Genomic DNA, 27,867 nt, shown 5'->3' with positions numbered 1-27,867 from the left:
AAAATATCATAAAGCTAAGACTTAAAACAATGTATGACATTATTAAGCCTGCAGCAACTGACTCTTTTTTTTTATCATGGGGAACAAGTTGTGAACACAGCATTGACAAATTATAAATAATAATAGTTTCAACTTATATAGCGCTTTTCATAGTACACAAAGACACTTAAATTATGAAGTTTTTAGTCAAACAGTATGTACACATCCAGCAGATAAGGAGCAATATTATGATTCATGTTGTGTTTTCTGGCCACCTGGTCCCATATTCACTCTCTTTCTGTTTTTTTATGTCTATTAGCTGAGGGAACTATATGGCTCATTAGCTGTTAAATGTTCCACTGTTTCACTCAAAACCACTCAATTGAACTTCATGATGGAAAGGTCCGGCCTTCGTTAGTGTGGTTTGTTCTGTTCTCTGTGAACATTAATCTGGACAACACTTTAAAGCAATTCATCCATTAGCTATTGATGTACTTTAGTTTGGACCAAAGGGCCGATATCGCTATCCAGAGAGCTACATTGCTACCATGGCTAAAATCCTTGTTATAGCCAATAAATTATATCAACAAAAAATCCTCTATATCCTGAGACCTGATGCGATGTGAGGATCCCGGGGATGTCACATGTGTACAGATTGTAAAGGCCTCCGATTTGGGGCTACACAAAACAAACTGAATTTAATTGAAATGGGCCATTCTAAATGATGTGGACTACTTTTGGTGCTTTAGATTGATGCTACTGTTTAGGTATATAGTTCCACATGAGTAGCGTCTTTCGGTACTTAGAAAAGGGCCATATAAGATGTAAGTAGTAGTAGTAGTAGTAGTAGTAGTAGTAGTAGTAGTAGTAGTAGTAGTAGTAGTAAGGACAGTTTTTGTATATTGTGGTATTGTTTCTATGTATTTATCCTCTTTGGTTGCAATGTGGCAGTTGTGGTCATTATCGTAGTAGACTGTATATGTCATAACGTGTCTGGCCGTGGGGGGGTGCTGTGGAGCCGCAGTGTTGCCAAGGAGACGACTCAAAACACCAGGCTCAGCAATGGCCACAAGTGTCCCTGGTGTGGGGTCCCGACTGAGCCTGGACCAAAGTCACTGCAGCGGGTGAGCGCGAGCCCGTGAAGACCGGTGGAAAGACCTGGCGCTTTTCTTGACCGTCAGTGTGGGAATACAACACACATAACCAGAGGAGTTGGAGGATGAAGAAGTAACCACTTCGTCACAAAACCCGTTCAGCGGTGTTTATCTAAAGTGGTGAGTAAACTCAGTGAGTTACGGGACGGCTAGCCCAACGGTACCGGGAAGCTACGCAGTTAGCGGTGCCGGGGGCTGCTAAGCTAAATGGTAAAGTGTAACAATTCACCGAACAACACACAGCATTGTGTTTACCAGACGTGTGTCCGCTGTTCTGCTGTGAATTAATGTGCAATGGAAGTTTGAACAAGACATAGTTAGCGGTTATATCTATTTCTACACAATAGGAAAGACTGTAATTCCCTCTGTGACTCCGTCTAATGTTGCTTTAAGTTAACGTGACCTCAAGCCGAGCCAGCTAACGCTAGTTTTTAAAACAAGATGACTGACGAATGAGACTGTTTTTTCTGTTTTCACACTCAACATTTATGCATGTAGCTAATTACCCCAGAGTAATGTTGGTGGAGGGTAAACCAACCGAAGTTCACTTTACGTTAATAACTATTATTTACGTTACTTTTAGTGATAACCCGTACTTTTATTACAATAAAAGTCAAGTAGCTGAACAAACTACTACTACTACAACGTAAGATCGGTTGTTTCTTATTTATTCAAGTAAAGTTACTTAATGGGGTTTACCGACGCTGAAGTCTACTATTGGTAAGAAATAGAAAGAAGCCTCAAGTGATGCTGTTATGACACAAGCAGGAGGATATTTTCATCCATTAGCACAAAGGTTTTATTTGTTCTGTCTGTGTTTATAACTTCCTATATATGTTTCTGTGTTGAACAGACTGTGAAAACAAGTCTCCCACTGGGTCAATATAATAAAATAATAGTTTGAAGGAAATTGCATTAGGACATCAGTTGAGAGTCACCACATTGAGGTGCATCACAACATTGTAGTGAGATGTGTTTGTGAATAGTCTCGACAAGAATGCGTATAAATCCGCCAGCGTGGGACATGCCCCTGTCGTAATTAACAGCATATTCCAGGTCTTTCAACCAAATCTTCTTGAGCCTTTAGCAAAATAGTGCCACGGAATGGTTTCCATATGCATTGTTTTGCATACAAGTTAAGTTGCAGCACTGTTATCAAAGGAATATCACAAATTCGTAGGGACAGGCATGCAATTGATGCCTGTCATGTATACAGAATAAACAGCATAATGAAATTACAACTCAGGAGGATATTCTAGCACTATCACTCATACATTCTGTATTATTCTGTTAGTATTTTACATTTTTGGCCATTGGGTGTCATCTCAACCCTTTTCAGTTAGTGGCCTTGCAGATATGAGCTTGAATGTTACTGTGTAATTTTAAATCAGATGACATGATTAGCTCTTATTTAATTTTGCAAAAATATGTCAACATCCGTGTAATATTTTAAACTAGCTCCACACAGCTTACGGACACCAGACTGTTCGTATTACGCCGTTTGTTTATGTCTAGGTGGGTGTGTGCACTTCCATTCATTATCATTTCTCGACACAAGTCCCTTCTGTCTCTCCCTTCCCAGCATCCCTCCCAGTGCTGTTGTGGCCACTGAGCTAGACTGGGGCATGAGATCCCAGGCTTAATTAAGCCCACAGGAACAGATGGCCCGCTGGCAGTCTCTGCTGTTTGTCAACCGTACAGCGCCACTTTAAACGTAGCTAAATGCTTCTGCAGGGGAGGGGCTCAGGAGCTTGGTCCAAGAGCTGGGGGATAGACCTGCCAAATGTAATTAGCTGTGGGAAGTAGGTAGAAGAGGGGGAGGACTGCCATGAGGTAGCAGGTGGCTTTTGTGTATGACTGACTATATGACAAGTGGCGTTTGGTGACAAAGCCATGTTTATCCTTTTGGTACTTGAGGTTGTTCTATCATCCACACAGAACGATGTGTTTGAATGTTAGGCCTAAGTAGTAATGAGGGCCAACATAGAAGTTAAATGATCTTTTTCACAATTCTGGTTCCAGGAAATATGGAAACAGGTGTGTTGAGCTGACAATTTATTTAAGTTACAGCAGGCTTGGAGAAAGAGATTACTACCTAAGCCTCTGCATGGTATTTAAAGTAAAGATAATGTCATTATTGAAAAATGAAGCCAGGCTTTCTATATATCCTCAGTTTTGGCCCGCATAGATCACTTTCTTCTCATGCAATGGTTTTCTGTTGCAGAAGATAGATTATGTTGTTTTTCTCACAAACTGAACAAGCATCGGCTCCAAGTGAATATTTTCCATTTATACCACCAAATTTCAGAATCCAGATTAATACACAAATGATCCTTAAATGGATTATAAGAAGAAACCTTAAATATATAGTATATAATATTTAATTTTAATCACAACAAGGAGGGATCAGGTTGTAGCCTAGTCGTTGTGTGTTAGACATCACAATTCAAATGCAGTATTTCTGTCGGCTACAGATGGATATTTTGATTAAGCTGCTCGTGAGGACGGGACAGCCAGGGACAGGTGTAACCAAGTAACTGGCTGGATGATGTTGAACGAAAGGGATTTTAGGTGACTGAGGCCAAAGAGCTTTCCATGTTAGGAGTTAGATTAGTGGTGTGATAGTTGAGAGGAGGTAGGAGTAAAGTTGGCCCCTATGCATTAGAGCTGGCTGTTAGTATATACTTATTATTATGATCAATTTAGACTATGTAATTGTGTATCAACATGTATGATTTTCAGGATAAGATTCCATTGAGAGACAGAAATTGTTGAATCATTGCCCAGCTCTAGTATACATGTTATAGCAGCACAATAGATCGGCCTTAAAAAAGTAAGAAAGGTAATTTAAAATAGTAACATTTAAAGTGAAGCTATATACATGTATATTGTCATCTATGATGATGTTGATGTGTTTCTCTGCAAACTAATGAATAAATACAGTACATATTTAGAAAATTAAAACCAACTCATATTTACCCAATGCAGTAAAAGTATAACAGAAAAGAGAATATGATATGATAATATAATGATATAATGATGGCAGCCAGAGCTCCATAGTTCTCCATTATATTTTCAGTTTTGTCAGTTAAGCTACCAATCATTTAGAGCAACAGCCAGATTGGTGCACGTCTTTTTTTTGACTGATATCGGGGTTGGAAATCTATTTTTCCACTTGTAACGTTTGGTGGTGGTTTCCTCAATCTACTAGCAACTCAATAGCTTACTATTGTTTTTTGGCTAGTGAATGAAGCGAATCTAGCTGCCACTTACATATTTTACCAACATTTGTCTGGGGCTCATTTAAAACCCTGAATGACTCCCTTCAACTTCTGTTTATGATTAAGAATCTGATAAAAGAGACCGTCAAGAAGTAATTTATTTTAACATTCCCTTACAAAAAAGCTATTGTACAAAAAAAGTGTGCCGTTAAAAAAAGACCTGCCTTTGTTCAACATGTAAACACTTATATAAAGCAAAATAAAAAAATAAAAATACTTAAGATAACAAAGTAAATCATTTTTAACTCTCTGTTTGTATTTCAGGATTACTGATCACTGAAAGAACATAAAGGACATCCTCCACCGGCATGCTATGGCCTCTGTTTTGAGCAGTGCCTCATATTACTCCAGCAGAGCTCAGTAAACACTGGGGTGGTATGAACTGTATGCTGCTTCAGCAGGAATGATCATGTCCCATATGAACGGTTACGTGCAAGAGGCCTCTGGTCAGGCCAAGAACCACAGGGAGAGGGCAGTGGACTGTCCAGGGGACGAAAGTTGCCTCGTGAAATCTCCACACTGCAGTGCCCACATGGAGAGGATTCAGCACTACCAGGAGGAGCTCAAGAAGAGGAGAGAGGAGGACAACAGGGGGAAGCATGACATCGACCCCAATGCTTCACTGAGACTCAAGAAGCTGTCACAAAACCCCAAGGTGGGCATTGACAATCCCACCTTCGAGGGAAAGGAAAATGCCATCAAAGATGCACTCTCCCAGGATCCTGTCGCGGGTGAGTTAAGAGGAGGAAGGGTCCAAGGGTCTTTACTGTGGTCTAAAATGGTGGAAGGAGGAAAGAAGGCCACAAAGGAAGGGAGCAATCTTGACCTCAGAGAACATTAGGGAGTAAAGGAAAACAAAAGGAGTAAAACAATGACTATTGAGGGTACAGAGCAGAGGCCATAGTGGAGGAGGCTTATGTGTTTTAGGGGCTGTCCTCTGATTAGGGACTAGGCCCTGTTGCCACAGGAAAATAACATTTCTGATTCATTATTTTTATTATGTGTCTGTAAAATAATGTTTTTTTTATTTTGTGTGCACTACTCATCACTGTGTGTAAAGAAATTGATTGATTGTGTCCACAAATGAAACGAAACAAGATGGATGGGCTGATTATTAAATCAGTCACTTTGGCATAAATAATTACATTTGACTTGTTCGTCAGCAGGATTAAAGCAAAACCATTGGACCCATTTTCATAAAACCGTGGAAGGGTGTAGCATGGGCCATTACATTTTTTAGCGGCTATGAATCAAAGGACAGCAACACACATTGTTTTCTTTTGTTTTTTTGTAGAGACAATGACGTCCTGAATGCACAATTTTGCCTTACATGTTTGACACGCCTGTTGTAAAGATGTAAACATGCAGGAAAAACACCTGCACCTCAGAAAGCAGTGATGTAGAATCTGAGTGACTCAACAGCCTATCTCCAGTCTCAATAGACTAAATATGTTTGTGCCTCCCAGAGTCATCAAAAGCTGAGGGTCTGCATTTTACCTGAAGCTCCTTTCTCTGAGAAACGTAACCCAAATTTGCAAAAGCACTCTCATAACTTATATTGACTATTGTTGAATTACGATGGAAGACCCGCCCCGGCGTTTTTCTGTGTTCCCTCATTGTCTCTCACTCTTGCTCAGAACTGGTGGAGTTGTTGCAGGCTCTGAAGTGGGCGCACCACTGCCTGACGGATGCGCAGAGCCAGCAGGATGTGGAGCTGATAACGCAGCTCCTTGCCATGGAGGACTTCAAGAATGCCTACGCCATCTACGTTGCTGTATCCCAGCAGATGAACAGAGTCATTCCCACCTCACCCCTCACAGCGCAAGCAGAAGATCTCTGCCAGGAGGTACCCACAATGTTCATTTTGAAACAACTGAAAACAAACATTTGGTGGAAGCACTTTGACTTTGCCCCAGTATTAAAAGTCCTAGAAAGTTCAAGAGTAGCCTTGCTAACGGTTGATGTTCACATAATTTATACTGCGGCATCTTAAAGTTTGTGAATGTTGGTTGTTTTATTGTCAACAGCTCCAGGAGAAACTGAATCGGGGAAAATACTTGTACCCAGAGAAAAGAATAACTCACTTAACATTTTAGAAATGTTTTAAGCATATGCCACAAAATCTATTCTGTAGCTCATGAGACTAGAAGTAGTAGAGTAGTAAGAGGTGTCAGTTTGTGCATACAGGCATAAACGTGTTTAGATTTTGTTTGCAAATTTGTGTTTTGGACCATATAAAGCCTATTTTTAGAGGCAAGTGAAGTATCTGAACAAACTCAACGAAGCATGAGAATGAAGCATTTGCTTGGGGTGGTGATTAATTCAACAAAGCTGCACAAAAGACAGCCATGCCAGTCTGAATAATTATGAAATGTAAATTGTCTTGTGGTTAACAAGGTGAGTGAAAACAAAAACGAGACATTTGTTGGATCTTGGCCATGCATGGAAATTGAGTGTGCTGGGAATTGAAAAAAGACAGAAGGAAGATAAATTAATATTGGAGATTAGGATGAAAAGAGGGTGAGATGACAGGAAGATGGACAGGGAAGAAGGTATGAACTGTGAATACATGGTTGGGAAATAGACATCAAGGGCCTTTCACACTGAACGCAACACTGTGCCCTGTAACCCATTATTTCCAATGGCTTGCGTGTCTCCTCGGCAGCTTGTGGGCGCAGCGCATCTTAATGTGCGCTGAGCCCAACGGCTAGTGCATCGCAGACCGCGTCCTGAATGAAACACAGTTCACAGTGTATTTTATGTAATTCCCTTGTCCACCGATTGCTGTTTCCTATGACAGTGCTGACTCCTGAGCCCCTGTACAGAGAGCAAGAAACCATCTCAGTATTCAGGTTTCAGTCGCTGGGAACGTGCCACACTTTCCAAAACACAAACCAGTCGTTCCCACTGAAGCAAAGCGGCAGTAATTGACTTGTGTCCCTGTGGAGCCGAGCCGCTGCACGCTGACTGTTCAGATGTAGCCACAGTCACATGGCACTCGGTTGCCGACAGAAATTGTGATATGGATTTCTTTGAATTGGGTAGAAGCTCTATACAACATCGACAGGCTACACTCACAATAGGCACTTCATGAGGATTAGAGTCAACTTTTGATTTGTGTAACATGAAGGAATGTAATGCAGGCTTTCCAGCGCAGTCAGACTGGTGCAGCAGGCTTTTCAGCTGATGGCGAGATGTGTAAGAGTCAACCTTGTTTTGAAGGAACAGGCTGCAAGAGTTCATTCAAAGGACACCAAGCCTTACGGCAGCATAATTTGTATTTCAGTCTTGACAGGAGTGGTTTGAGGATAGAGGGGCTGGGTTGGATGATCTGTTTTGCTTCTCACACACACAGCACGTTGTCTTCCTGCGTACAGTAAATCAGTTTGTGCTCTCACCCACCAGGCACAGCTCCCGAAGTGCTTAACAACACGTAATAGTTTGAGCTGCAGTGTGTCTAAACTAAGTGGCTGTGCTGTGTGACACTCAGATTGGCTGTTGGGTAAACTAATCTCCCAGCAGCCCATGGTGCTGGCTGAGCGATGCAGCACATCACAGGAAGGAGGGCAGGATCTGGGCGGCTAGAAAAAGAAACTCCAGCAGCTTACAGCAGCGTGGGTGGAGGCACAGCGCTGCTGGGGGCGGCAGGGGGAAAGTGCGTCACCTTGTTAGTGAGGGTTTGATTAGTGTAATGGATGAACTAAGCTCTAAACAGGCGATGAAAATGAAGAGGCAGAAAGACGGAGTATCAGAACACCAAAATGCCTTTTGTTAAGATGCACAATCCAGGCCACAAACAATAGCAACATCCCACAAAATGACAACACAAGAATCAAATGAAAAAAATTAGTGGAAAGTCTGAAAAGCCATGGAAGAAAGAGAAAGTTATACAACGGGATTACGACAAAAGGTATTGGTGTTGGCTGAGCCTCAACTATAAAATCTGTTCTTCTCAATCTAATACATAATTAGCGATACTGTTGGATGTAAGCTTCAAAAAATAAAACCTGTTTGAAAGCAAAGGACACACATAAATTAAAATATGAAAATATAGTTTACCCCAATTAAAGAACCTGTTGTACGATGAGAAAATAATGCATGTAAAGCACTCATGAGTTTTCTGTATTTTTTGTGTTTGGGATATTGAAACACAAATGTAACTGAGATATGATGTGTTGTGAAATGTTGACAGTCTCTTCTAATGTGTGTGCTGTTGAAGGGATCGTTGAGTCGCTAAAGTCCAAAGAAAGCCTCCGCTTGGTGGCATTCATGTATTCAGAAGACACATGGCTTGGTGCCAGGTAACGATAGAAAATAATGAGTTTGTACAACGTCTTGTTTCACCATGTCGGGATTCAATAGCGTTTGTACCCGTTCCAAATGGCCACACTCACCGACGGCTGTAAGACGGCCATCATAGGAAAAGATGATGTCACGGTCATCGCTAAATATGGGGACACACATGGAAAAAGAGATCGTGAGAGAGAAGTTCAAGGCCCCGGCTTTCTTTTTCACCTCCTCACAGCTGGCCGAGCAGTGTGTGTGTGTGTGTGTGTGTGTGTGTGCGTGTGTGTGTGTGTGTGTGTGTGTGTGTGTGAGTGTGAGTGAGTGTGAATGTTCGGTTGTCGGTACTGGCAACTTACCGAAGTTGTCGTATACACTCGGTTTCACAAGCTTTTCCACCATCCAACGTGCAATTCTGCTGGACACTGGCAGTTTTAGACTCAAATCCGACTTAAAACACAGTTTTACTTTGTTGTCCTAATGATTAGGAAAAAATACTTGGGTTCTAGAGATTTTTATCATAGTTTTGATGATATAAACAAAGTGGTCTAAATGGGTTAGAAACTTTTTTATTTTGTCCTTTACTTTACTTGGTCACCCCGTTTATATCCTGAGTGTCTTGTAGCTGACCGTAGGTCTGTGTCTGTGTTGCTGTTCAGGTCCAGAAGATTCTCCAGTCCAGCCAACATAAGGAGGGTTTGGAGCTCAAGACTCTGCTCACCAATCCTCATCTCCAGGTCAGATGTCAGCTCCTCAGTGGTGACTTGTATTAATAACCAACGCTAGTGCCTTCATAATCTAACTTATTTATTGAGTTATTATCCAGATTTGAATACTGGAAATATAATTATTGTTGTACTGTACTTGGCTCAATAGGGTAATTGTTTCTCTTGCTACTTCAACCGTGATGTCAAACGACATCAAGATTATGTATATAATCTAATATAAAAGGACAGCATGGCATTTACTTGCGAACCAGTTCAAAGGTAAATGGAGGACAGTTTTTCTTTACAACCTTGTATCATTATACATAATGAGTTAAAAGGCAGATCAAATGACAGATCGCCCCATCCTGATACTGTGACTGGACGAATGCCTGTCATCGAGATGCAATCTTTTATGACAAATTAGTTTTATCTTTCATTATTAGTTGTTATTTTTTCAAGGTCGACTAGTCTGTTTTGTTTCAAAGATTGATCTCGTGGGTGACTCAGGAAGCCCGTTATGTAAATCAGGTTGTAATGCCGGCCAGCTCTCTTGGTAATAAAAAAGGCATGATTGGTGCGTTCTTTACGTGCATGCCAATTTATTTGAAATTGATTAACACAAAGAGGTCGTGAAAAAACTTGAAAGATCCTGCTGATCTATATGTCAAACATATTTGTGTAGAAGACACAAATACACTATATATATATATATATATATATATATATATATATATATATATATATATATATATATATATATATATATATATAATTTATATATATATATATCTCAATCAATCAATCAATCATTGGGGTAATTTCTCTGCAATGAGTTGTTGTTTACATGAATGAAACCCCTTTAACCTTTTTATAAGGTTAACTTTTGTGGAAGCATGGGTCACAATTATGAAATGTTATTTTATGTTCAATTGTCATACAAATTATCATTTGATTGTCTTTTCTGGTGATTTTATGCCACACAGCGGTGCTGTTGTTGTCAAAATCCATGTTGTTAATTTCAATGGGATCGTTGGCAAAGAATTGTCAATTAATCTTTAAAGAGTTTGCTATAATTCACCTCTCGTTCTACTTGACAGATTTGTTTGTGAAGTATCTCATTAGAAGAGCTGGATTCAAGCAACAACTGCGTTTTTACTACATTTATTGGAAAAGAGTTGGTAACGCTTTGCTGGTTTGGTTTGATAATTGAGCGTGCCCTTGCTAGTTTATCAACCCTACATTGAATTCACTTTCTATTTGTTGCCACTTTAGTAACATTGGCTTTAGATTCCCTTGGTTATGCATTCCAACAATTAAGCAAAATGATTGCAGTCAGCTCAAATATTGATTTATGATTATGAAATAATTGGCACGGTGAAGGCTTCTCTTAAATACGGTAATGTCGCTTGTTCAAATTACGTTATTCTGATTACTAAAACATGAAGCTCAACAATAATTAAACATAACTTGAATTTAAAAAGTTGACTATTCAAAGGTGTTGAAAGAAATCTTCTAATCTTTAGTGAGCAAGATTATTGAGATGTTGTGGGAGGCCTTGTGCTTATAGAGATGATGTATGTCTCTTTGTCCGCTAGCTTAGACATCTAGCATGATGACAGTTCATCCAGATCCACGTGCCTGTCGGGCATTACTCTTAATCTTTGTGCCAATGACTTTGACAAGCAGTGGTGTTTTCTTTTAGACTTCCTGCGTAATGCAGTTTTCACCTGTCCTGTTCTGTAAAAAGACAATGTTGTTCTTACCTGTTTCCTGTACGTCTCTTCAGTGAAATGGGAAGACAAGAGAAGAATCAAACAGATATTACAAATTGCATTGTTCTGAAGTTGCTTGAACTGACAAATGCTTTACATTTGTCAGTTTAAGCTTCAGTGAGTCTTCTGTAGAAAAGATGTCACCACATTATCAGACATTATCATCCATTAGAGATGCAGTAAGGTGAGAAAAGACCTCAGGTGGATGATGCTGCTGGGATTTTATGGTTCTGACAGGGGAACGCCAATGGTCAGATGTTTGGCCTACATGACTTTGAACTACCAATTTCTCTCATTGCCCTGTTAAGCCCTCCACTGAGCTGGACCCATGTAGCCAGCGGGGGCAATATGATGTGATGTGAGCCTGCCTCGTGGCAGAAAAAGTGGAACAGATTATATTTTTCTCTGCTGGGAGCAGAGGCTCACATGAGTCACCATGTAGTATGTGCAGGTAAACAACCTCATACCCACAACTGAGGACAAGTACATGTGTAAGAAGTATAGGCTCCATCCTTAGAAATAAGGGTTTTTACTGAAAGACTGATGTTCTACCGAGGACCATTTATCTTTTAAGAACCCTTGTTGGAATAAATGTTTTTTGTTTGTCTTTTAAATCCAATCTGACACTCAACACTAAAATGAGAGCATTGATGTTCAAAAACACAGCCCATTTTTAAAATGTCTCTATAAATTAACAAACAGGTGCTTAGTTGAAATGGATGAAAGTAAATATTTTCCTTTTGTACACTTTTCTTGGTTATAATGCAAAATAGCGCCTGTTTTTCGCCAGTGAGGAGACTTCTTCGCAGATAGTTAAAAGCATGGGTAGTAAGAGATCCTCCCAGCTCAAACAACTCAAAAACTGTGATTGTGAATCCTGATGAATATAGTTTGATGCGCTGAACCTCATCAGCCCCAGTCCTTTTGGAGCCCCAGAACTCCCTGGGTGGGTTCTAGTGAGCAGGTGAAAATGTTTTGTGTGGAACTAATGCCCCATAGAAGGATTCTCAGTAGAATCTCATAGGTGGTTTTGGCCGGACTTATTAAGATGTCGAGGTATAAATATTTATGTTGGGTTCCAGGTTGAACCCACTTAAAGGGGTTCTCCTGTGGGGAAACGCAAAAGAACCCTATATGGTTCTTGTTAGCTCCTGTATTTCTGAGAGTGGAGAACACAGTTTCTTCGCCAGTGGGGGAGCTAACGGTGTTTGATGATTGATGGCGGTGGATCCTGACTGTTAAACGAAGGTGGAGATTAAGACGGATTGTGTGTGTGCCAAAGCTTAGCCCGGCCTCTGCTCTCTTAGGTCCCTCTGCTGCAGGATAGAGAAACTAATTTAGACCGACGGTTATTAATTGTGAGGCTCAGAGCACTTGTCACTTTAAATGAAGTGAAGGAGCCATCTCTGTATTATTTCTGGTGGGTTTGCTGACCGGTCTTGTTAAAAAAAGATGTTTTTTATGTAGGCTTCTGGTAGCAGGTGCATGTTTTAAGGAAAAGGTTTTAGAATTTTTTTGTGGTATCTCATTTTTCATCCGTTAAAGTTCAAACCACACAATAATCGTTTGTCATGTGTGATGCTACATAATTGATGATTACTTTATTTCCATACCAACTGTAGTTGCTATAAAGGACAACATCTATACAGACATACAATCAGGAGCCATTCATGCATTCATTCGCTGCCTCCTTGTCTATTATTCTGTCTGTGTTTCTGCCCGTCATGTGTCTGTAAAACTTTTGTATGTCTGAACTGTTTGTCTCTATGTGTTTCTCTGTATTTGTTTAATGTGGCAGGCACTGATGCAGGCTCATGACACTGTGGCAGGGCAGGAAATAACAGAAGAAAATTTGACTCAGTACATTGGAGAGACGGTTAAACTGGTGCGGCTGGAGAAGGCCCGTGACACTCCACTGGTGAGACGCCATCTAACACTACCCTCTGATAACAGTGTGCACAGTATGTCTTTGTATGTTTCTTCACAGCTTCCCAGATGAAGCTGTGAAGAAACATACATGGTACTTAATATTACTACAGAACAATGAGCACTTTAAAATATCCATGCAGCATTTCATTAAAAGGGTGAATAGGATCAATGATGCGCAAAGACATATATATGTTTGTGTGTAGTTGTGTTATTTATTGTTAAGGTTTTTGTGTGTCCAATAAAAAAAGCCTTCACCATGCTCCACACTCATTTATCATCTGGTGTGTCAGTGTACCCACAAACCAACAGGGCAACAAAATGCCTGTCAATATGAGCTCCAGAGGGAAATCTGAAAAAAAAATTGGAAATGACACAATGCTATATTTCTCTGTTTACTGTTATTCTAGAGAATATTATGGCTGTAATGTGTGTTCATGTGGTGTGGCCATCAGGGTGCAACAGTACGTAATGACATGGACAGTGTGCTGGTGAGTCGTGTGGTGAAAGGTGGAGCAGCGGAGAAGAGCGGCCTTCTCAGTGAGGGAGATGAGATCCTGGAGATCAACGGGATATCCATTCGTGGGAAGCACGTCAATGAAGTCCATGACTTACTGGTGAGGACCAGAAGTTCTCTGCTGTACAGCTTGGTTATATCATACTTTGCTGCTTTGGTGCTTTAAATTCCGAAATCTAAAATAATATATGTTTAATACTATTAAAGGCATGAATTCATAAAGTGGTCTGGTACTTAGACCATCTGTTCCTCCATAGCCGGTGACATTAGGTTTCAACCACAATGCATATCTACCTCCAGATTAATGTTAGTTTGTGTATTTTAGATGTTAGTCACAAATACTTAATGTATTTATTTCTGGGAGAACTGCATAGCAGTGAAACAGTCCTAGGAATACATACAGTAAAAAATATAATCTAATGGAAATGAGATCTGTCATGTTTAATTCATTGCTTCTCATCCTTTCCATCAGCAACAAATGCAAGGCACTCTGACCTTCCTCCTCATCCCGAGCTCTCAGATTAAACCTGCCGCACACAGACAGACTGTGGTAAGTCTCTAATGATGTGAGAGTGTGCGTTCGTGTGAGAACGTCTGTTTGCATGCATGCAACGCCAACCTTGACGCTGTAAACCCCCACCCATGCTCAGATGCACGTACGGGCTTACTTTGACTACGACCCCTCCGATGACCCCTTTGTGCCGTGTCGGGAGCTGGGCCTGTCCTTCCACAAGGGAGACATCCTCCATGTCATCAGCCAGGATGACCCCAACTGGTGGCAGGCCTACAGGGATGGAGATGAAGACAACCAGCCTCTGGCTGGACTCATTCCAGGTAAGGATCAGACCAGGGCTGAACACCAAAATTCAGCATGTTTATAGATGTATACAAATGTAGTTTATTGCTTCACAAAGGCAGATAACAACTGCAAGGACAAATTGCGACCAATACAAAAAAAACATCTCCTGGTATGGTACATTGTTTGTTTATGTATTAATATGTTTTGTTTAATCACTACATTGACACATACACTACGACAACACATTGTATTAAAACTAAACCCTATGGTATGTATACTTACAATGCAATCAGCTGTATATTTTACAACCAGTACTGTAATAACAAACCTGGAACTACTATTCTGGCAGGAAACACCACCCATCTGGCACACCAAGCAGATTAAAACCAACACCTAAGAATCATTTGCGATTACTCTCTGACCCATGTCTGTTGTGACTGAAAGAAAATGAGGTTAAGTAGTGGAAATGGAAAGCGGGGCCTGCTTGTGCCTTTTCCTTCACACGTCTGGAAACACTCGGAGGATTATGAAAAACAGTTCCAGGTCGAGAAAAGCTTGTTGGTATTTTTTGGAGATTTTCCATTCCTGAGTGTAGTTGTCCAGTGGATGTTGTCTTTAAGTTGTATATAGAGACGTGTTAATGAACACTAACCAAAATGTTCAAATCTGTAAATTATTTTATTCATATGGGATAATACATTTGAAACTGAATTTGTGTATCTATATTTATGAAGTTGGAAAGCTGATCTGCTTGTCCTTGTTTTTTTACTTTTTCAGGAAAAAGCTTCCAGCAGCAGAGAGAGACCTTGAAGAAAACTATAACCGACAGTAGTCAAGAGCACCACGGTAAGCGTAAAATATGTAAACACACAATATGTGGTGAGGAAATACAAGATACAAGTTTGTGGTGTCTAGAAGGTGGTAACAAAGTGAACTGATAAAACCCATTTGAAACCAAATATTTTTGACTTGTCATTTCTCCAGGGAGGCTTTGGTATGCAAAGAAAAGCAAGAGACAGAAGAAGAAGAGCATTTCTACCTTGTGCAGAAACATTGGTAAGGCTCTACTTTTTCTCACTGTGTTTCTTTAGAAGCTTAACTTTTTTAGCAGTGTGTTGCTGGTTTGAGAATGTGCTCCTTCTTCCTAGAAGCTGCACCCTTAACTCACAAAACTCCTCCTGTCGCTTCTCATTTAGCACAAGTGAAAGACTACCTCCTGTCCTGGGCCGCTCTCCAAGTGTCCACACATTGTCAGTGTTAACCCTGCACGTTAGCCGGAGTTGACATGTCTTGTCTGTCTCGCAGCAGCTTGTCCAGACTTGTGTGTCACAGCTCAGATTAGTCGTGTCTCCACAGACGGGATCAGAGGGTACACCAACAGGTGCCCAGCAGGTGCCTAAATGGCTTGAAGGAGGATGTGTGATGTTGTTACTTAACACATATATACTCAATAGAAGGTTAAACACGAAACAGGACATTGATATAAAAGAGAAAACCTCTACACAAATGATAACAAAAGTATGGTGTTATGACTCCCTCCCCAAAGAGAGGTCAAATCTTACAGTTAGTTAGTTACATAACAGCATCCAAGAGTGAGAGAGAATAAAGCATGTTTGTCAAGGGGGTTTCATCCATCCATCCCAATTGTCTCTTCAGACTACGATGACATCCTGACCTATGAGGAGATGTCACTTTATCACCAGCCTGCCAATCGCAAACGCCCCATTGGTCTGATTGGTCCGACAAACAGCGGTCACGATGAGCTGCGTCGACGGCTTCTGTCCATCGAACCGGAAAAGTTTGCTGTTGCCGTTCCACGTAAGTATACGGGAACAAAACAAGTGTTGTTTATTTGACATATTAGCATCACCTGGAAAAAGTTTCTAATGTCAAAACATTTGACTGACAACTTATGAAGTCAGACTGTGAACTAGGTAAATACTATACAGTTTGAATTGTGCCAATTGGTACAAAATAGCTGGAGGATTTTTGCAAGACATCTAAATAATCTATCTTTCTTCTTGGCTCAGACACAACCAGAAACTCAAGGATACATGAGCGGAATGGGCGCGAGTACCATTTCGTGAGTCGGCCTGCCTTTGAAACCGACTTAGCGTCGGGAAAATTCATTGAGTCGGGGGAATATGAGAAGAACTTGTACGGCTCCAGCACCGACTCGGTTCGACATGTCATCAACTCTGGACGCATCTGTTTGCTCTGTCTCCACACCAAGGTAGGAGAACTGGACGATTCCCAACATTGTTTCTGTACTTGCATATTAATTATGAAGCACATTTCATCCCTCTGTCTTGAGCGCAACCATTGTGGCTTCGCCAAAACATAATCAACCTGTTCAATATACCGGTAATATCAATTTCATAGTCAGTAAATATCAGTTGTTATAGTCAGTAAATGAATGTGGTCATAAGAGTGCATGGTTTGGTCTTTCCATCTATTTCATATATTCACACGTGCCGCTTCTTCCTCTTGTCAGTCACTGCAGGTATTACGGTCCTCCAACCTCAAGCCCTTCGTCATCTTCATCGCTCCTCCTTCTCAGGAACGACTACGCACCCTGCTGGCCTCAGACGGGAAAACACCAAAGGTACCCACTGTAGTGTTGCAAAATTGTATTTCTCTCTTGAATGTTAATACACACATTGTACGTTTCATCTTTTAAACATCTAGCATGCAGCTGTTTTCATAACAGATGCAACATATTTTAGCGAAATGAAGCATTTAACATTCATCATAGAAAAGAAAAACATTCTTCGGCCACTCTTAGGCAAATAAAGGAAGTTGTATTAAAATCTTTTTTTCTCTTGTTTTGCCCTCATGGTATCTTTATCAGAACGTTAATACTGATTGTTTACTCCTGACACTCTAATTACACAAACATCATGCATCATGTGACACCGATACACAGCTATCACAATATCAAAGTATCCAAATAATTAAATTTAAATAGAAATAATGACCGTATAAGCATTTAATGTTTATGTCTAATACGTATCATTCATTTCCAATGTCTTGTTTTCTTTGCACAGCCGGAAGAGCTAAAGGAGGTTATTGAAAAGGCCCGTGAGATGGAGCAAAACTTCGGCCACTTCTTTGATGCAACCATAGTGAACATGGATCCAGACCAGGCTTTCCACGAGCTGCGCAGGCTGATAGACAAGCTGGACACTGAGCCACAGTGGGTGCCCACCTCTTGGCTGTGCTAGAGGTCATAGGGTGCCACTGCAGAGAGCCGCAGGGCTGAAGGAGTTAAACAGAAATGAATGTTCCTGGTGATGGACGGTGCCGATCGCCTTTGGATTTTCACTTGCACATTCTCCTCGTTTGTAGAAGAAACGATCCACGTGCTGCAGGAATGGACTTCTCACATTTCATTATGTTGGTGTGTGTGTCTTTGTGATTTATTTCTGTTTGTTTATTGTTTATCTCAGTTTTATGCAAAGTCATTTATCAAACACATAGAAATGTTTCTATCCTATTTGTGAGTTATTTATAATTGTAAATATATATATTTTCTAGCCAAAAGGATAACATATTTTATTGATTTGTTGTGTGTGACATACAACTGGGACACTCAACTTGGAGAGTGTTATTGTCACAATTTTAAAAATGGCTTCCTGATAAAGCAGTAAACCAAAAGCTGTATAGGTACGAAACAGAAGAGAAGCCCTTGTGCTTCAAGTGACTGCAGCGTAACATCTTCCAGTTAGTAATACAGATGGAAAACTTCTGTAACCTGCGGAGTTTGAGGTACTTCCTCTACACCAGTATCAGTATTATTGTTTGTAGTTTCATGTCTCATTTAGGCTGTGATAACAGACCTCAAATCTAAGGTATTAAGGTAATCATTACTATCAGTATATCTTGCTGCAACGTACTTCTGTGATAGTTTCCACTAGTATTGTCTGAATCAAACACCAGTTACTTTAACTCCAACACATATAGTATTGCTTCTTATTGAAGCATAAGCACAATTCTGGAAAAGTGTCAATAAAATCAGATACATGTGTGAAAGTGATATACACACTGATGCGTTGATTTCACTTGTCTTAGAATCTTAAATTGGAGAACATTTTAAATCAGTTGGTAATATTGGTGTTACAACACAAATGTGCACCAATTTAACCTTTGCAAAGTCCTACAGTAACTAAAGATAATGTGCTGAATGTAGCCTTCTGACGCAAGATGGCTGCCATGTGTTGAAAGAAATTTTATCTTGCAGTGTTATGCAGTACTCTTTTACTATACATACGGAACTGAGAACTTCTAATTAGTGCAAAAGATTTGAAAAACTGTTCTAATCTTCACAAGAAAGCTCGGCAATGGTTGGATACTGATAACATATTTATTTGAATGAAGTTTGGGGCTTTGTTGACTTGGAAGTTTTACAGCAGGGCCACTTTAGGGTTTCCTGGTTCAATGGTAAACATCTTCAAATGAGGTAACGCCAACCTCCACAACACAGACTCACACACACTTTGAAATCTACAACAACCGTAAGTTCACATCATGCAATGGCTTTGAATGTTGTGAGGAGCTTGAAATATCTACAAGTTAATCAGTTACTCACATCAAATCTTTAAATCCACTCGCAAACCACTTCTCAACCTACTAATATTGTTATTGTTTGGTGAACAGTGAAACGTGAACTGACTCCCTCAAGGGTAAAACTGCCCCGTGAGACGAAAACCTTGGTTCTGTACAGGAATGAAAACTGGAGAATCACGGTACCTTCCAGCACGGAAGCAACAGAACAAATCATCACAGACGAGTACACGGAAAACAACTTTCATTACCTGCATGAGAAGACATGGCCTTTAGAGACACAGAATAAATAGGATATCATGTGAAGTTGGTGACTGGTCGGCCTCGAGAGCGCTTCATTCGAACAGCATGTCTTCATCCGTCTCCTCCATCAGCATGTTGGTGGGCTCTGCGATGGGACCCAGTTTAGCCAGGCGGGCGGCAATCTCTAATTCTGTCCTTTCCCTGAGCTGCTTCTTCTTCTCCTGGATTTTCTTCAACCTGGCAGAGGAGAACATAGTTTCAGCGTTATGACAACAGTAGAACCTTCAAAAGATTAAGTAGTTTTAGTTAAAAAGCTGATGAAAAATGATTTCTTGGACAGCTGGAAAAAGGTTTGACCTGTAGAACTCCTCTCGTTCTCTCTCATCCAGCTCTGTGATGATGTAGGTGAGGGTGCGTTCGATCCGGGGAATAATCACTGCAAAGTGGGATGAAGATGAGCTTTAACTCAGCTGTCTTGGTCCTTAATTCTTTGAGAAAAAGGCAACAATTGCATGGTAAGTGTGAATTTACCGTGCTCAATAGCGTTCACACGGCGGTTGGTAATCTTTATGGCTTCATCCAGAGTGACAAAAGATGTCTACAGACAGAAAGAGGAAACGTGTCAGAATATCTTATTTACACTAACTTGTTTTAAACTTATAAGTATTTATAACATTTCCATTTGTGTGATGATTTTGCACTTTGGATGGGAAGCATACTGTATATTGGATCATTATTATTGATGCATTAAAATGTTAGCAGTATTTAAATTGTTGTTAGTTGAGGTAAAGGTCATTTTAATAACGTTATGCTGTTTGGTAGTTTATTCTTTATTACACCATTCTCCATTTCACGTGAGAAGTAGTACTTTTAAGCTGAATTGACCTCAGCATATTTGTAACAGCGCCCCCTACCTGTAAGGAGGCCAACTCCACCAGCAGCTCAACAGCTCTGGCATAGTTCCTCTTCAACCTGGAGAGCTGCTCTCCTCCTCTGGACAGACCAGTCAGCTCATAACCTGAAAGACACTTGGAGGGTGAGAACGCTCTCATTTACTCATCACAAAAACAAATGTTATCTACACATGACTTACTGTCCCCGCCTTCTTGGTAGTGTTCAAAAACTGGAAGGGTGACACCTAAAATAAAGAAAGAAATATATAACTTGTATGTCAAATTAAGCAGATAAAGAATGTTTTACAAACAGTCTGATATGTTTAGACTAACCTGCCACGTTGTCTCTCTTGGCACGGACTTTCACCTGGGCTTTGTTGACATTCTGGATTATAGTTGCGCTGTGGACAGAATTACAGATGTGAGTTACAGATGCACCTCAATTTAACGCCACATCGCAGGATCGTTCTGCAATTTTTACCTGAAGTCTCCAGCTGTAAATTTGGCTTCAGCCAAAGAGAAGGCCGCTTCTCTCATCACCTCTCCCATCTTAGTCTTAGTCTGGGGGAAAGAGAAAAGAAGTCCACGTTCAGAAAACTATTACGAGTACTTGAAGAATTGAAGGAGAACAGTTAATCATTGTTGACTGACTTCGATAATTTTGCGGAGGATCTGCCGGAAGCGCATGGAGAGGGCATCAGATTTCTTTTTGAGCAGGTTGCGGCCGGTCTGCGCCCCTTTGAGCCGAGCCTTCATGATGGTCTGAGCCCTGCAAGCCAAAACAAAACACAAACATTTACACTGCGCGTGTACAGGATTAAAATATTTACAGAGGTTATGTATATTCTTTCACACGCATGAGGAAGGAAAATACCGCCTGTTACTCTAGCTGTCTAGCTATTTCTTGGTGTTTTATTGTATAACCCACTAACATGCAGTCACACATCAGGATCCTTCGTGTACATCAGTGGTAGATCAGTAGATTATACAATGTTACCGTCAAGACTTTACTGCGTGTGTGCGTGTGTGTGTGTGTGTGTGTGTGTGTGTGTGTGTGTGTGTGTGTGTGTGTGTGTGTGTGTGTGTGTGTGTGTGTCAGACTGACAGCTCACACTAGGATGATGCTAGAAACGTCACATGACAAAAATCGGACTCTTCCTCTTTTAAACAGTAACCCGGCACTGATATAGAAGTGAGAAGACATGCATAGTCCACCTTGACGAGACCGTGACGTAATACATGAACAAAACAATATAATAACATATGGCTATGAGGCTACAGTGGGTTCGCAACTAGCTAGCAAACAAGCTGCTTACATTCTGGAGGGGAAAACGTCGATCCTTTCTTTTCCAGACATCTTCGCGTCCTTTGGTCGATGATTGCGGACTTCTGTTTACAAATCTTTCCCTAAAACAGACACTGAAACGTTAGCTTGTGTTCTATCTCAATAAACTAGACACATAACACAGAAAACCCGTTGGTTTTTGTGCAGGATTTGAAGCCGTGGTCGAGTGCGATGGTCGTGATCTTGTCGCTCTCTCTCTCTCCGTGACAGTCAGCTGGCCTCTGATCATGTGACTGCACCGAACGCGTTCTGCACATGCGCGAAACGACGAGCCGTGACGATCTTTTCCGGGTCGAGAAATTAGCGCACCCGTGAATGTGAGCTAACGGGCCCAAAACGTTCATTGAAAACCCCCCGAAGGAAATACAATCGGACATTTAAACACATATAGTACAGAACATTCAAGTCCATAGTTCTGTAACCATATGACACAGGTGAGTTTTATTTTAATAGAGACGGTTTTTACCGGGGAGGGGAGAGCACACGGAGATGCTAGCTGGCTAGGCTAGCGGGCTAGCTTGATGCCTGTCTCGACAGCGGTACATGTGCCGCATGTGAGTTGTGGACCGGGTTATTAGCCACGAAGCTAACGTGTGTTAAAGTAACTGTCTGTAACTTGGATTGTCGGCTTCTGGTATTTAACTCCATGATTGTTACGACTTATGGTTGCTGTTAATTCGCTGTAATCGTTTTAAAGCGGGGTTATCTTTTATTTCTGTTCATGTTAGCGAACTAAAGTGCTTCTCGTTGGTCTGCGTTGCATCATCTCATTCATAGACCAATAATGTGTAATATAACGGCCCGTTCCGACGATACTGCTAATTTAATCCCGCTTCATCTTATTCTATTTGCTTTGGGATTGTTTCCCTAGTTTTATTCGGTTATTTGATTTTCTAAAGGGGAAAAAAAGAAAAACCACATAGAAACCTAATGAACACTGTCATTTTTTTTTTTTTTTTTTAATATTCAGTGTTTCTCTTGTTTTGTATGCGTTACCCAAGTTGTATCGATAGGAGTAAATTCGACTAAACGTTAATAACATAGATCGAGCAAGTTTAATCGCATCACAAATTAAAATGATCATAAATACGAATTAAGGTCTCTCAACCCTTCGCAGCGCAGTTGTTCGTGTTGTGCATTAATGAATGTTAGAAGTTATTTAATCAAACTTGAACAGCAGAGACAAATTCCTTGTATGTGTAACATACGTTGCAATAAACAGTTCTGATTCAGATTAATTGATGATGACGTCGCAGTGGATTCATGACCTTTGACATCCAGTTAATGACCAGGATTTTTTTTTATTCACCATGTTGCATCCATGTCAGTGTTGATGCATTCTTTGCTTTTTGTGGCCTCAGTTATGTCTTATTGTAAACCCTTATTAGAAAGAAGGTACTATCTTTTCTTTCACAGGTTTGTGCCTTGTTGTCAAATTCACAAATTGAAGCTATAACATTTTAAAGATGTAGGAGAAAAAAACATGGCATTAAATATATTAAGAGGTGTGCGCAGTAATTCTGCAGTGCTCTTCTGTGTCGTCCAAAATTCGTCAAAGGCGAAGCAGCAGATTAAATATCCTTACTTTTGGTTTCTAGTTACGGCAGTTCCTTTCATTCAAGGTGAAAGTTTTTTTGTCTCTTTTGTTCTTTCCTTCATACCCAGTTTGTGACGGAAACAATAACATCTAAACAATGACCACTTTGGCATCATCTGGGCGATTTTCTCAAACTTGAGAAAACTCCCTCCATTAATCTGTTTTTACAGGTTATATTTAGTTTCAGGTGGCATCTCATTTAGCTGTTGCGACTTTCAAATGTTTTACCCCCGTCTTTCCGTGTTGTTTCTATCCTCTCAGCGATGCCGGGGCTCAGCTGCCGATTTTACCAGCACCGGTTCCCAGAGGTGGAGGATGTTGTGATGGTGAACGTGCGGTCCATCGCCGAGATGGGCGCGTACGTCAGCCTCTTGGAGTACAACAACATCGAGGGCATGATCCTTCTGAGCGAGCTGTCGCGTCGACGTATCCGCTCCATCAACAAGCTCATCCGCATAGGCCGCAATGAATGCGTGGTCGTCATTCGAGTAGACAAAGAGAAGGGTGAGTGCAGGGAGAGTATTAACCACGAGAGGTGAATGTCAACGGTGTCCTGTTGGATCTAGGCCCTCGTGTAGGACTTGGCTGCCAGCGCCAAAAGTGGCAGATAAATTGACCCAACCACAGAAATAACTTTAATTTATATACTGACAAGATAAACTGAAAAAAGAGCTGCCAACTCTTCCCTCTGTTCGGCAAAAACTCTTCTTTACCCTCGGCCACCAGAGGAGTACTTTTTTTTTTGTTCCTTGATGCAGAGACACTTGTATACTCAAAGTTTAAATAGAATATAGTGGGGTTGGTATAATATCTTCCAGGTCTCTAAGTAATGACAATCAATCATTAGCAAGTCCATTATCAATAATCAAATCATCCATTTTTTTCAATTTAACCAAAGACTCATTTAGCCTAAATTGTCTGTAATAATTGCCCATCGTTTGTTGTCTCTTTCGTTGACACGTGCCGCTCTTTATATAGGTTTAAGTATGTTAGTTTGAGTGCAAAGAGGGAGGAGGTATACGCTTTCTTTACTTTAAATATGTGTCAGCTACTTTCCCAAATCCACATGAACCACTTCTCATGTTGGCGTCACATACCAGCATTTCTTTAAAAAGAAAACCTGTTGCTCCTGTTATTTACATCTCCAACAGTGTCGAAGAGCACCAGGTGCAAATGCCAGGAGTTGAATTTTCATTAAAACAAATCAGAGCACATGAAGCCCATATGCCTCCCAAAGTGCCACACGGCCAGTTGCCAACCAGCAATGTAGCGTTTAAAAGGCTTTTTGTTTTTCAACAAAACGTTGCTCTGCGCTCCATAAAATACATGAGACATATGATTATTTTATTTATTGTGGTTATTTAAATGTATAAAATGGCGCGTGTTTTACTGTTTTCTCCTATTGACGATCTAAAGTTTCGGCGAATCTCTTCTCTGCTTTGTCTTTAGGATACATTGATTTATCAAAAAGAAGAGTTTCACCAGAGGAGGCCATCAAGTGTGAAGATAAATTCACCAAATCCAAAACTGTAAGTCAAGTTTGGCCTCAGGATTAAACCTTTTTTAATCGATTACTGAGATGGTTGCCAACATTTGTGTTCAGCATTGTTAAAAGGTGAAATGTACATGCATGGCGACATTGCATACATTTCTGGATTACTCTTAAGTTACTTTTATTTTCGTTGAACTTTCGGATGCATCGTAAATTGGATGCTGATGCGGATGTTGTGTCTGCAGGTGTACAGCATCCTGCGGCACGTCGCGGAGGTGCTGGAATACAGTAAGGACGAGCAGCTGGAGAGCTTCTACCAGCGCACCGCCTGGGTGTTCGATGAGAAATACAAGAGGCCCGGATACGGCGCGTACGATGTCTTCAAACAGGCTGTATCGTAAGTAGTCGCTTCGAGCACGTTGGTGTGAGGCGACCAGTCAGGAAAGTGTCCTCGCCGCATGCATGCCATGTGTAATTTGACAAGCTCAAATCAAATTGTGTTCATCTTCCCTGCACTAGGGACCCGGCCATTCTGGATTGCCTGGACTTAACAGAGGAAGAGAAGAATGTGCTCATCGATAACATCAACAGGCGACTCACTCCACAGGCCGTCAAAATCCGAGCAGGTAACTAGAGATGTAACGTCAGAGAGCTTCACAATATGATACCGGATTCATTATTATTATTCATTCCAATCACTTTCTGAAGGGACGAGGACAGCCCTGTAGTGAACAGTATTATATAACGATCTATTTGAATTTAGTTATGTTATATAACTAAAGCGTGGTAGTTTTAGTTTGTTCATAACTGAAAAATAACTTTAGCTGTGAGCTTTAATATTAAAATATACTGAAGGTGCACAAAACCCCGGATAGAGTCCTCTTGTCTGTACTTTTAACTGTCGCACACAAAGCTAATGTACTCAGTATGACAACAGCCCATGTTTGTCTCGTTGTATAAGGTTTTACCGCTTTAGCCACACGTGTTACAATATGCTCTAATATACAGATCTTTATTCCCGCTGTGAGTCTTAGTCGGACTAAGAAAATCAAGTGACATGTTTAAGATGTGACAACTACACTTAGTGTTCATCTTTATTTTCGTCTCTCGCCTGCAGACATTGAAGTGGCGTGTTACGGCTACGAGGGCATCGATGCTGTGAAAGAAGCTCTGAGGGCCGGGCTTGGCTGCTCCACGGAGGTCATGCCCATCAAGGTATTACCGCCGCGTCAACCATATATTTTACACTGAGGCCAAAAGAGGAGGCTTAGTTCTATGCTGTTTTGACTCAACGAAAGCAGCGTTACCTGTTGGTGTAAATGCCACGCGATGCAGCGTTAGCAAGAATGACGTGGTCGTCTTCTATGCAGATCAACCTGATCGCGCCTCCTCGCTACGTGATGACAACGACCACTCTGGAGCGCACAGAGGGCCTGTCTGTCCTCAACCAGGCCATGGCTGCTATCAAGGAGAAGATTGAGGAGAAGAGGGGCGTCTTCAACATCCAGATGGAGGTGAGTGACTTCACTTTCTTTTGGCGAAAGCCCGCCCATGTCCTTTTTGTGTCTTCCTTTTATTATATGCATAGAGTTTACAATTTTCTAAAATGTCTGTAGTTAGGCTCGGGTGTTCAATGAGCATTGTTGTACTGTAGTCATATAATGTACTTTGGTACACATTTGAGGTACATTTTTTTCAGATTTACAGTTTTTTATTCCTTTTTGTTGTCCAGTGAAAAACTTTTTTTTGTGATGAATCCTTCAGATTTAAGGACATTTAGATCATTTAATGACAACAGAGTATCGTGAAATTTCTAAATATACTTTCTCCAATACAGAAACTTTATTCTCATGTTATTTCCCTTTCACTTTTTTTTTTTAATTTTCTAATTTGGATTTTTCCTCCAAATGTTACTTTACCTCTCGATCTCAGATTTAAATTGCTTCCCCCTATCAAGTCACATGGCCAAAATACAACCACAAAAAGTCTGTTTAGACATGTTACTACTTTTTAATGTTATTTTTCAGCCTAAGGTGGTGACGGACACGGATGAGACGGAGCTCGCCCGGCAGCTGGAGAGGCTCGAGCGAGAGAACGCAGAGGTGGACGGAGATGACGACGCAGAAGAGATGGAGGCCAAAGCCGAGGACTAGAGTCGGTCCTGGCAGGAAGGCTGTTGTGAACAGATCTGGCCACAGTCACCCAGTCCAACAGATGTTAACTTTCACATTGCAAACATTAACTGGCGAACGTCCCGGTTTGTTCTCTCGCAAGGTTCGTTTTCAGAAAGTGGTTACACCAGAAGCTGTCTTCTTATGCAGATATTGAAGGAAAGTTAAAATACAAATTAAACAATAGTTTCTTTTTTTAATTACTGAAAACAATAACTCTAAAATATCAAAAGCTGTTTGATATTTGGCCTTCACTTAGCTCTTGCTTAAGAGCCCAGTGTCTTCAGTATCGCGGCGCTTCATCTGGCTGGTCACTGGAGGTGAATGATTTAAAGAGGAAGCGCATCGGCTCGACAGTTGTGACATTATGTGCTGTTTTCTTCCAGTTTAGAGGGTTTTTACTGGCGAGACCCTTGTTTAGCTCACGTGGCATCAATAAAGTTCTGGAAGTTTTGATCTTAATGTGTCTTTGTCAGCTGCTGTGAGAAGATTGAATGAATTGGCACACAACCTCACCTTTTTGATTGAAGGATTGTGTTTGGTAATTAAAATGTAGTTCAGCACTAAACAATAAGCTTCCCCCACTATAGAGCTTGACAGTGATTGTGAGCGGCTATCCCGCCCAAAGTCTGAGTAAATTAAAGAACAAACGGTAGGATATAAAGAAGCTGTGTAGAATAAATTCTGTTATGCCACAAACTAAAAAGAAATTGTATGTATCCATATAAGACCGTCTTGCTTATATTTATTGAAATAAAAAAACGATCTAACATGACAGGAAAGGGTTACAAAAATGTCAGTATATTATGGCATGATTCAATTTGTGAAAGTCATTGGTTATGGCATTAAAAGTCAAATTTTATTAAGTCTGCATTGGTAGGCCATACTATATTTTAGGCATAAAGTCATGAAATGGTCATAGTATACTCCGCCGAAATATATTTTATATATATATATATATTTCTATATTTCTTCTAGAGCGGTGCTTCTAAACCTTTTTCCAGTGATGTCACCCGTATGACGTGTTACCCCTGACCAGTTGAATGCATTTTGAGTTGAACATTGTTTTCAAACACAGTGCTGTCCCAAGAGCACTGTTTGATTTAATATAGAATATATACAATTCATTTTATGAACTTACTCT

General features: G+C 40.7%; 3 protein-coding genes across 4 annotated transcripts; 2 read left to right on the top strand and 1 right to left on the bottom strand.

The window, feature by feature from the left end:
• Positions 1-1,021: 1,021 nt before the first annotated feature.
• Positions 1,022-18,443, top strand: pals1b (protein associated with LIN7 1, MAGUK p55 family member b). 2 transcript variants are annotated; one of them, XM_068577591.1, is made up of 14 exons: positions 1,022-1,253; positions 4,679-5,145; positions 6,052-6,260; positions 9,358-9,435; positions 12,988-13,095; positions 13,559-13,720; positions 14,093-14,170; positions 14,271-14,454; positions 15,197-15,265; positions 15,404-15,475; positions 16,076-16,237; positions 16,450-16,652; positions 16,914-17,024; positions 17,467-18,443. In XM_068577591.1, exons 2-14 carry the CDS (start codon positions 4,818-4,820, stop codon positions 17,641-17,643), a joined length of 1,941 nt encoding a protein of 646 aa, XP_068433692.1. In that variant the 5' UTR covers positions 1,022-1,253; positions 4,679-4,817; the 3' UTR covers positions 17,644-18,443. The 2 variants fall into 2 exon arrangements, with proteins under 2 accessions (XP_068433692.1, XP_068433691.1); XM_068577590.1 differs by having other exon boundaries at positions 12,976-13,095.
• A 325-nt stretch (positions 18,444-18,768) lies between these two features.
• atp6v1d (ATPase H+ transporting V1 subunit D) lies at positions 18,769-21,686 on the bottom strand. Its single transcript, XM_068576936.1, has 9 exons — positions 21,435-21,686; positions 20,770-20,887; positions 20,600-20,679; positions 20,452-20,519; positions 20,319-20,363; positions 20,140-20,243; positions 19,757-19,823; positions 19,583-19,661; positions 18,769-19,462 (listed from the first exon to the last, which is right to left on the bottom strand). The coding sequence occupies exons 1-9, from the start codon at positions 21,473-21,475 to the stop codon at positions 19,318-19,320; spliced, it is 747 nt and encodes a 248-aa protein (XP_068433037.1). The 5' UTR covers positions 21,476-21,686; the 3' UTR covers positions 18,769-19,317.
• Positions 21,687-21,734: 48 nt separating this feature from the next.
• Positions 21,735-27,185, top strand: eif2s1b (eukaryotic translation initiation factor 2, subunit 1 alpha b). The gene is made up of 8 exons (XM_068576891.1): positions 21,735-21,897; positions 23,322-23,564; positions 24,510-24,589; positions 24,798-24,949; positions 25,072-25,178; positions 25,670-25,767; positions 25,923-26,066; positions 26,580-27,185. The coding sequence occupies exons 2-8, from the start codon at positions 23,324-23,326 to the stop codon at positions 26,703-26,705; spliced, it is 948 nt and encodes a 315-aa protein (XP_068432992.1). The 5' UTR covers positions 21,735-21,897; positions 23,322-23,323; the 3' UTR covers positions 26,706-27,185.
• Positions 27,186-27,867: the final 682 nt, after the last annotated feature.

This window comes from Clinocottus analis, unplaced genomic scaffold, assembly GCF_023055335.1.
Source record: "Clinocottus analis isolate CAN_PGR_092001 unplaced genomic scaffold, fCliAna1.0.p SCAF_15, whole genome shotgun sequence".
NCBI lineage: Eukaryota > Metazoa > Chordata > Actinopteri > Perciformes > Cottidae > Clinocottus > Clinocottus analis.
This window is presented reverse-complemented; position numbering and strand designations above follow the sequence as displayed.

Coding starts and splice junctions, on each gene's coding strand:
- eif2s1b (XM_068576891.1), top strand. CDS start 23,324: ATGCCGGGGCTCAGCTGCCGATTTTACCAGCACCGGTTCCCAGAGGTG. Junction 24,950..25,071: donor GTCTTCAAACAGGCTGTATC/GTAAGTAGTCGC, acceptor TCCCTGCACTAG/GGACCCGGCCATTCTGGATT. Junction 25,179..25,669: donor GGCCGTCAAAATCCGAGCAG/GTAACTAGAGAT, acceptor TCTCGCCTGCAG/ACATTGAAGTGGCGTGTTAC.
- atp6v1d (XM_068576936.1), bottom strand. CDS start 21,475: ATGTCTGGAAAAGAAAGGATCGACGTTTTCCCCTCCAGAAT. Junction 20,888..21,434: donor GACGTTTTCCCCTCCAGAAT/GTAAGCAGCTTG, acceptor TTTGGCTTGCAG/GGCTCAGACCATCATGAAGG. Junction 19,662..19,756: donor TGTGAACGCTATTGAGCACG/GTAAATTCACAC, acceptor CCCACTTTGCAG/TGATTATTCCCCGGATCGAA.
- pals1b (XM_068577590.1), top strand. CDS start 4,818: ATGATCATGTCCCATATGAACGGTTACGTGCAAGAGGCCTCTGGTCAG. Junction 5,146..6,051: donor CTCCCAGGATCCTGTCGCGG/GTGAGTTAAGAG, acceptor ACTCTTGCTCAG/AACTGGTGGAGTTGTTGCAG. Junction 13,721..14,092: donor ATGAAGTCCATGACTTACTG/GTGAGGACCAGA, acceptor CCTTTCCATCAG/CAACAAATGCAAGGCACTCT.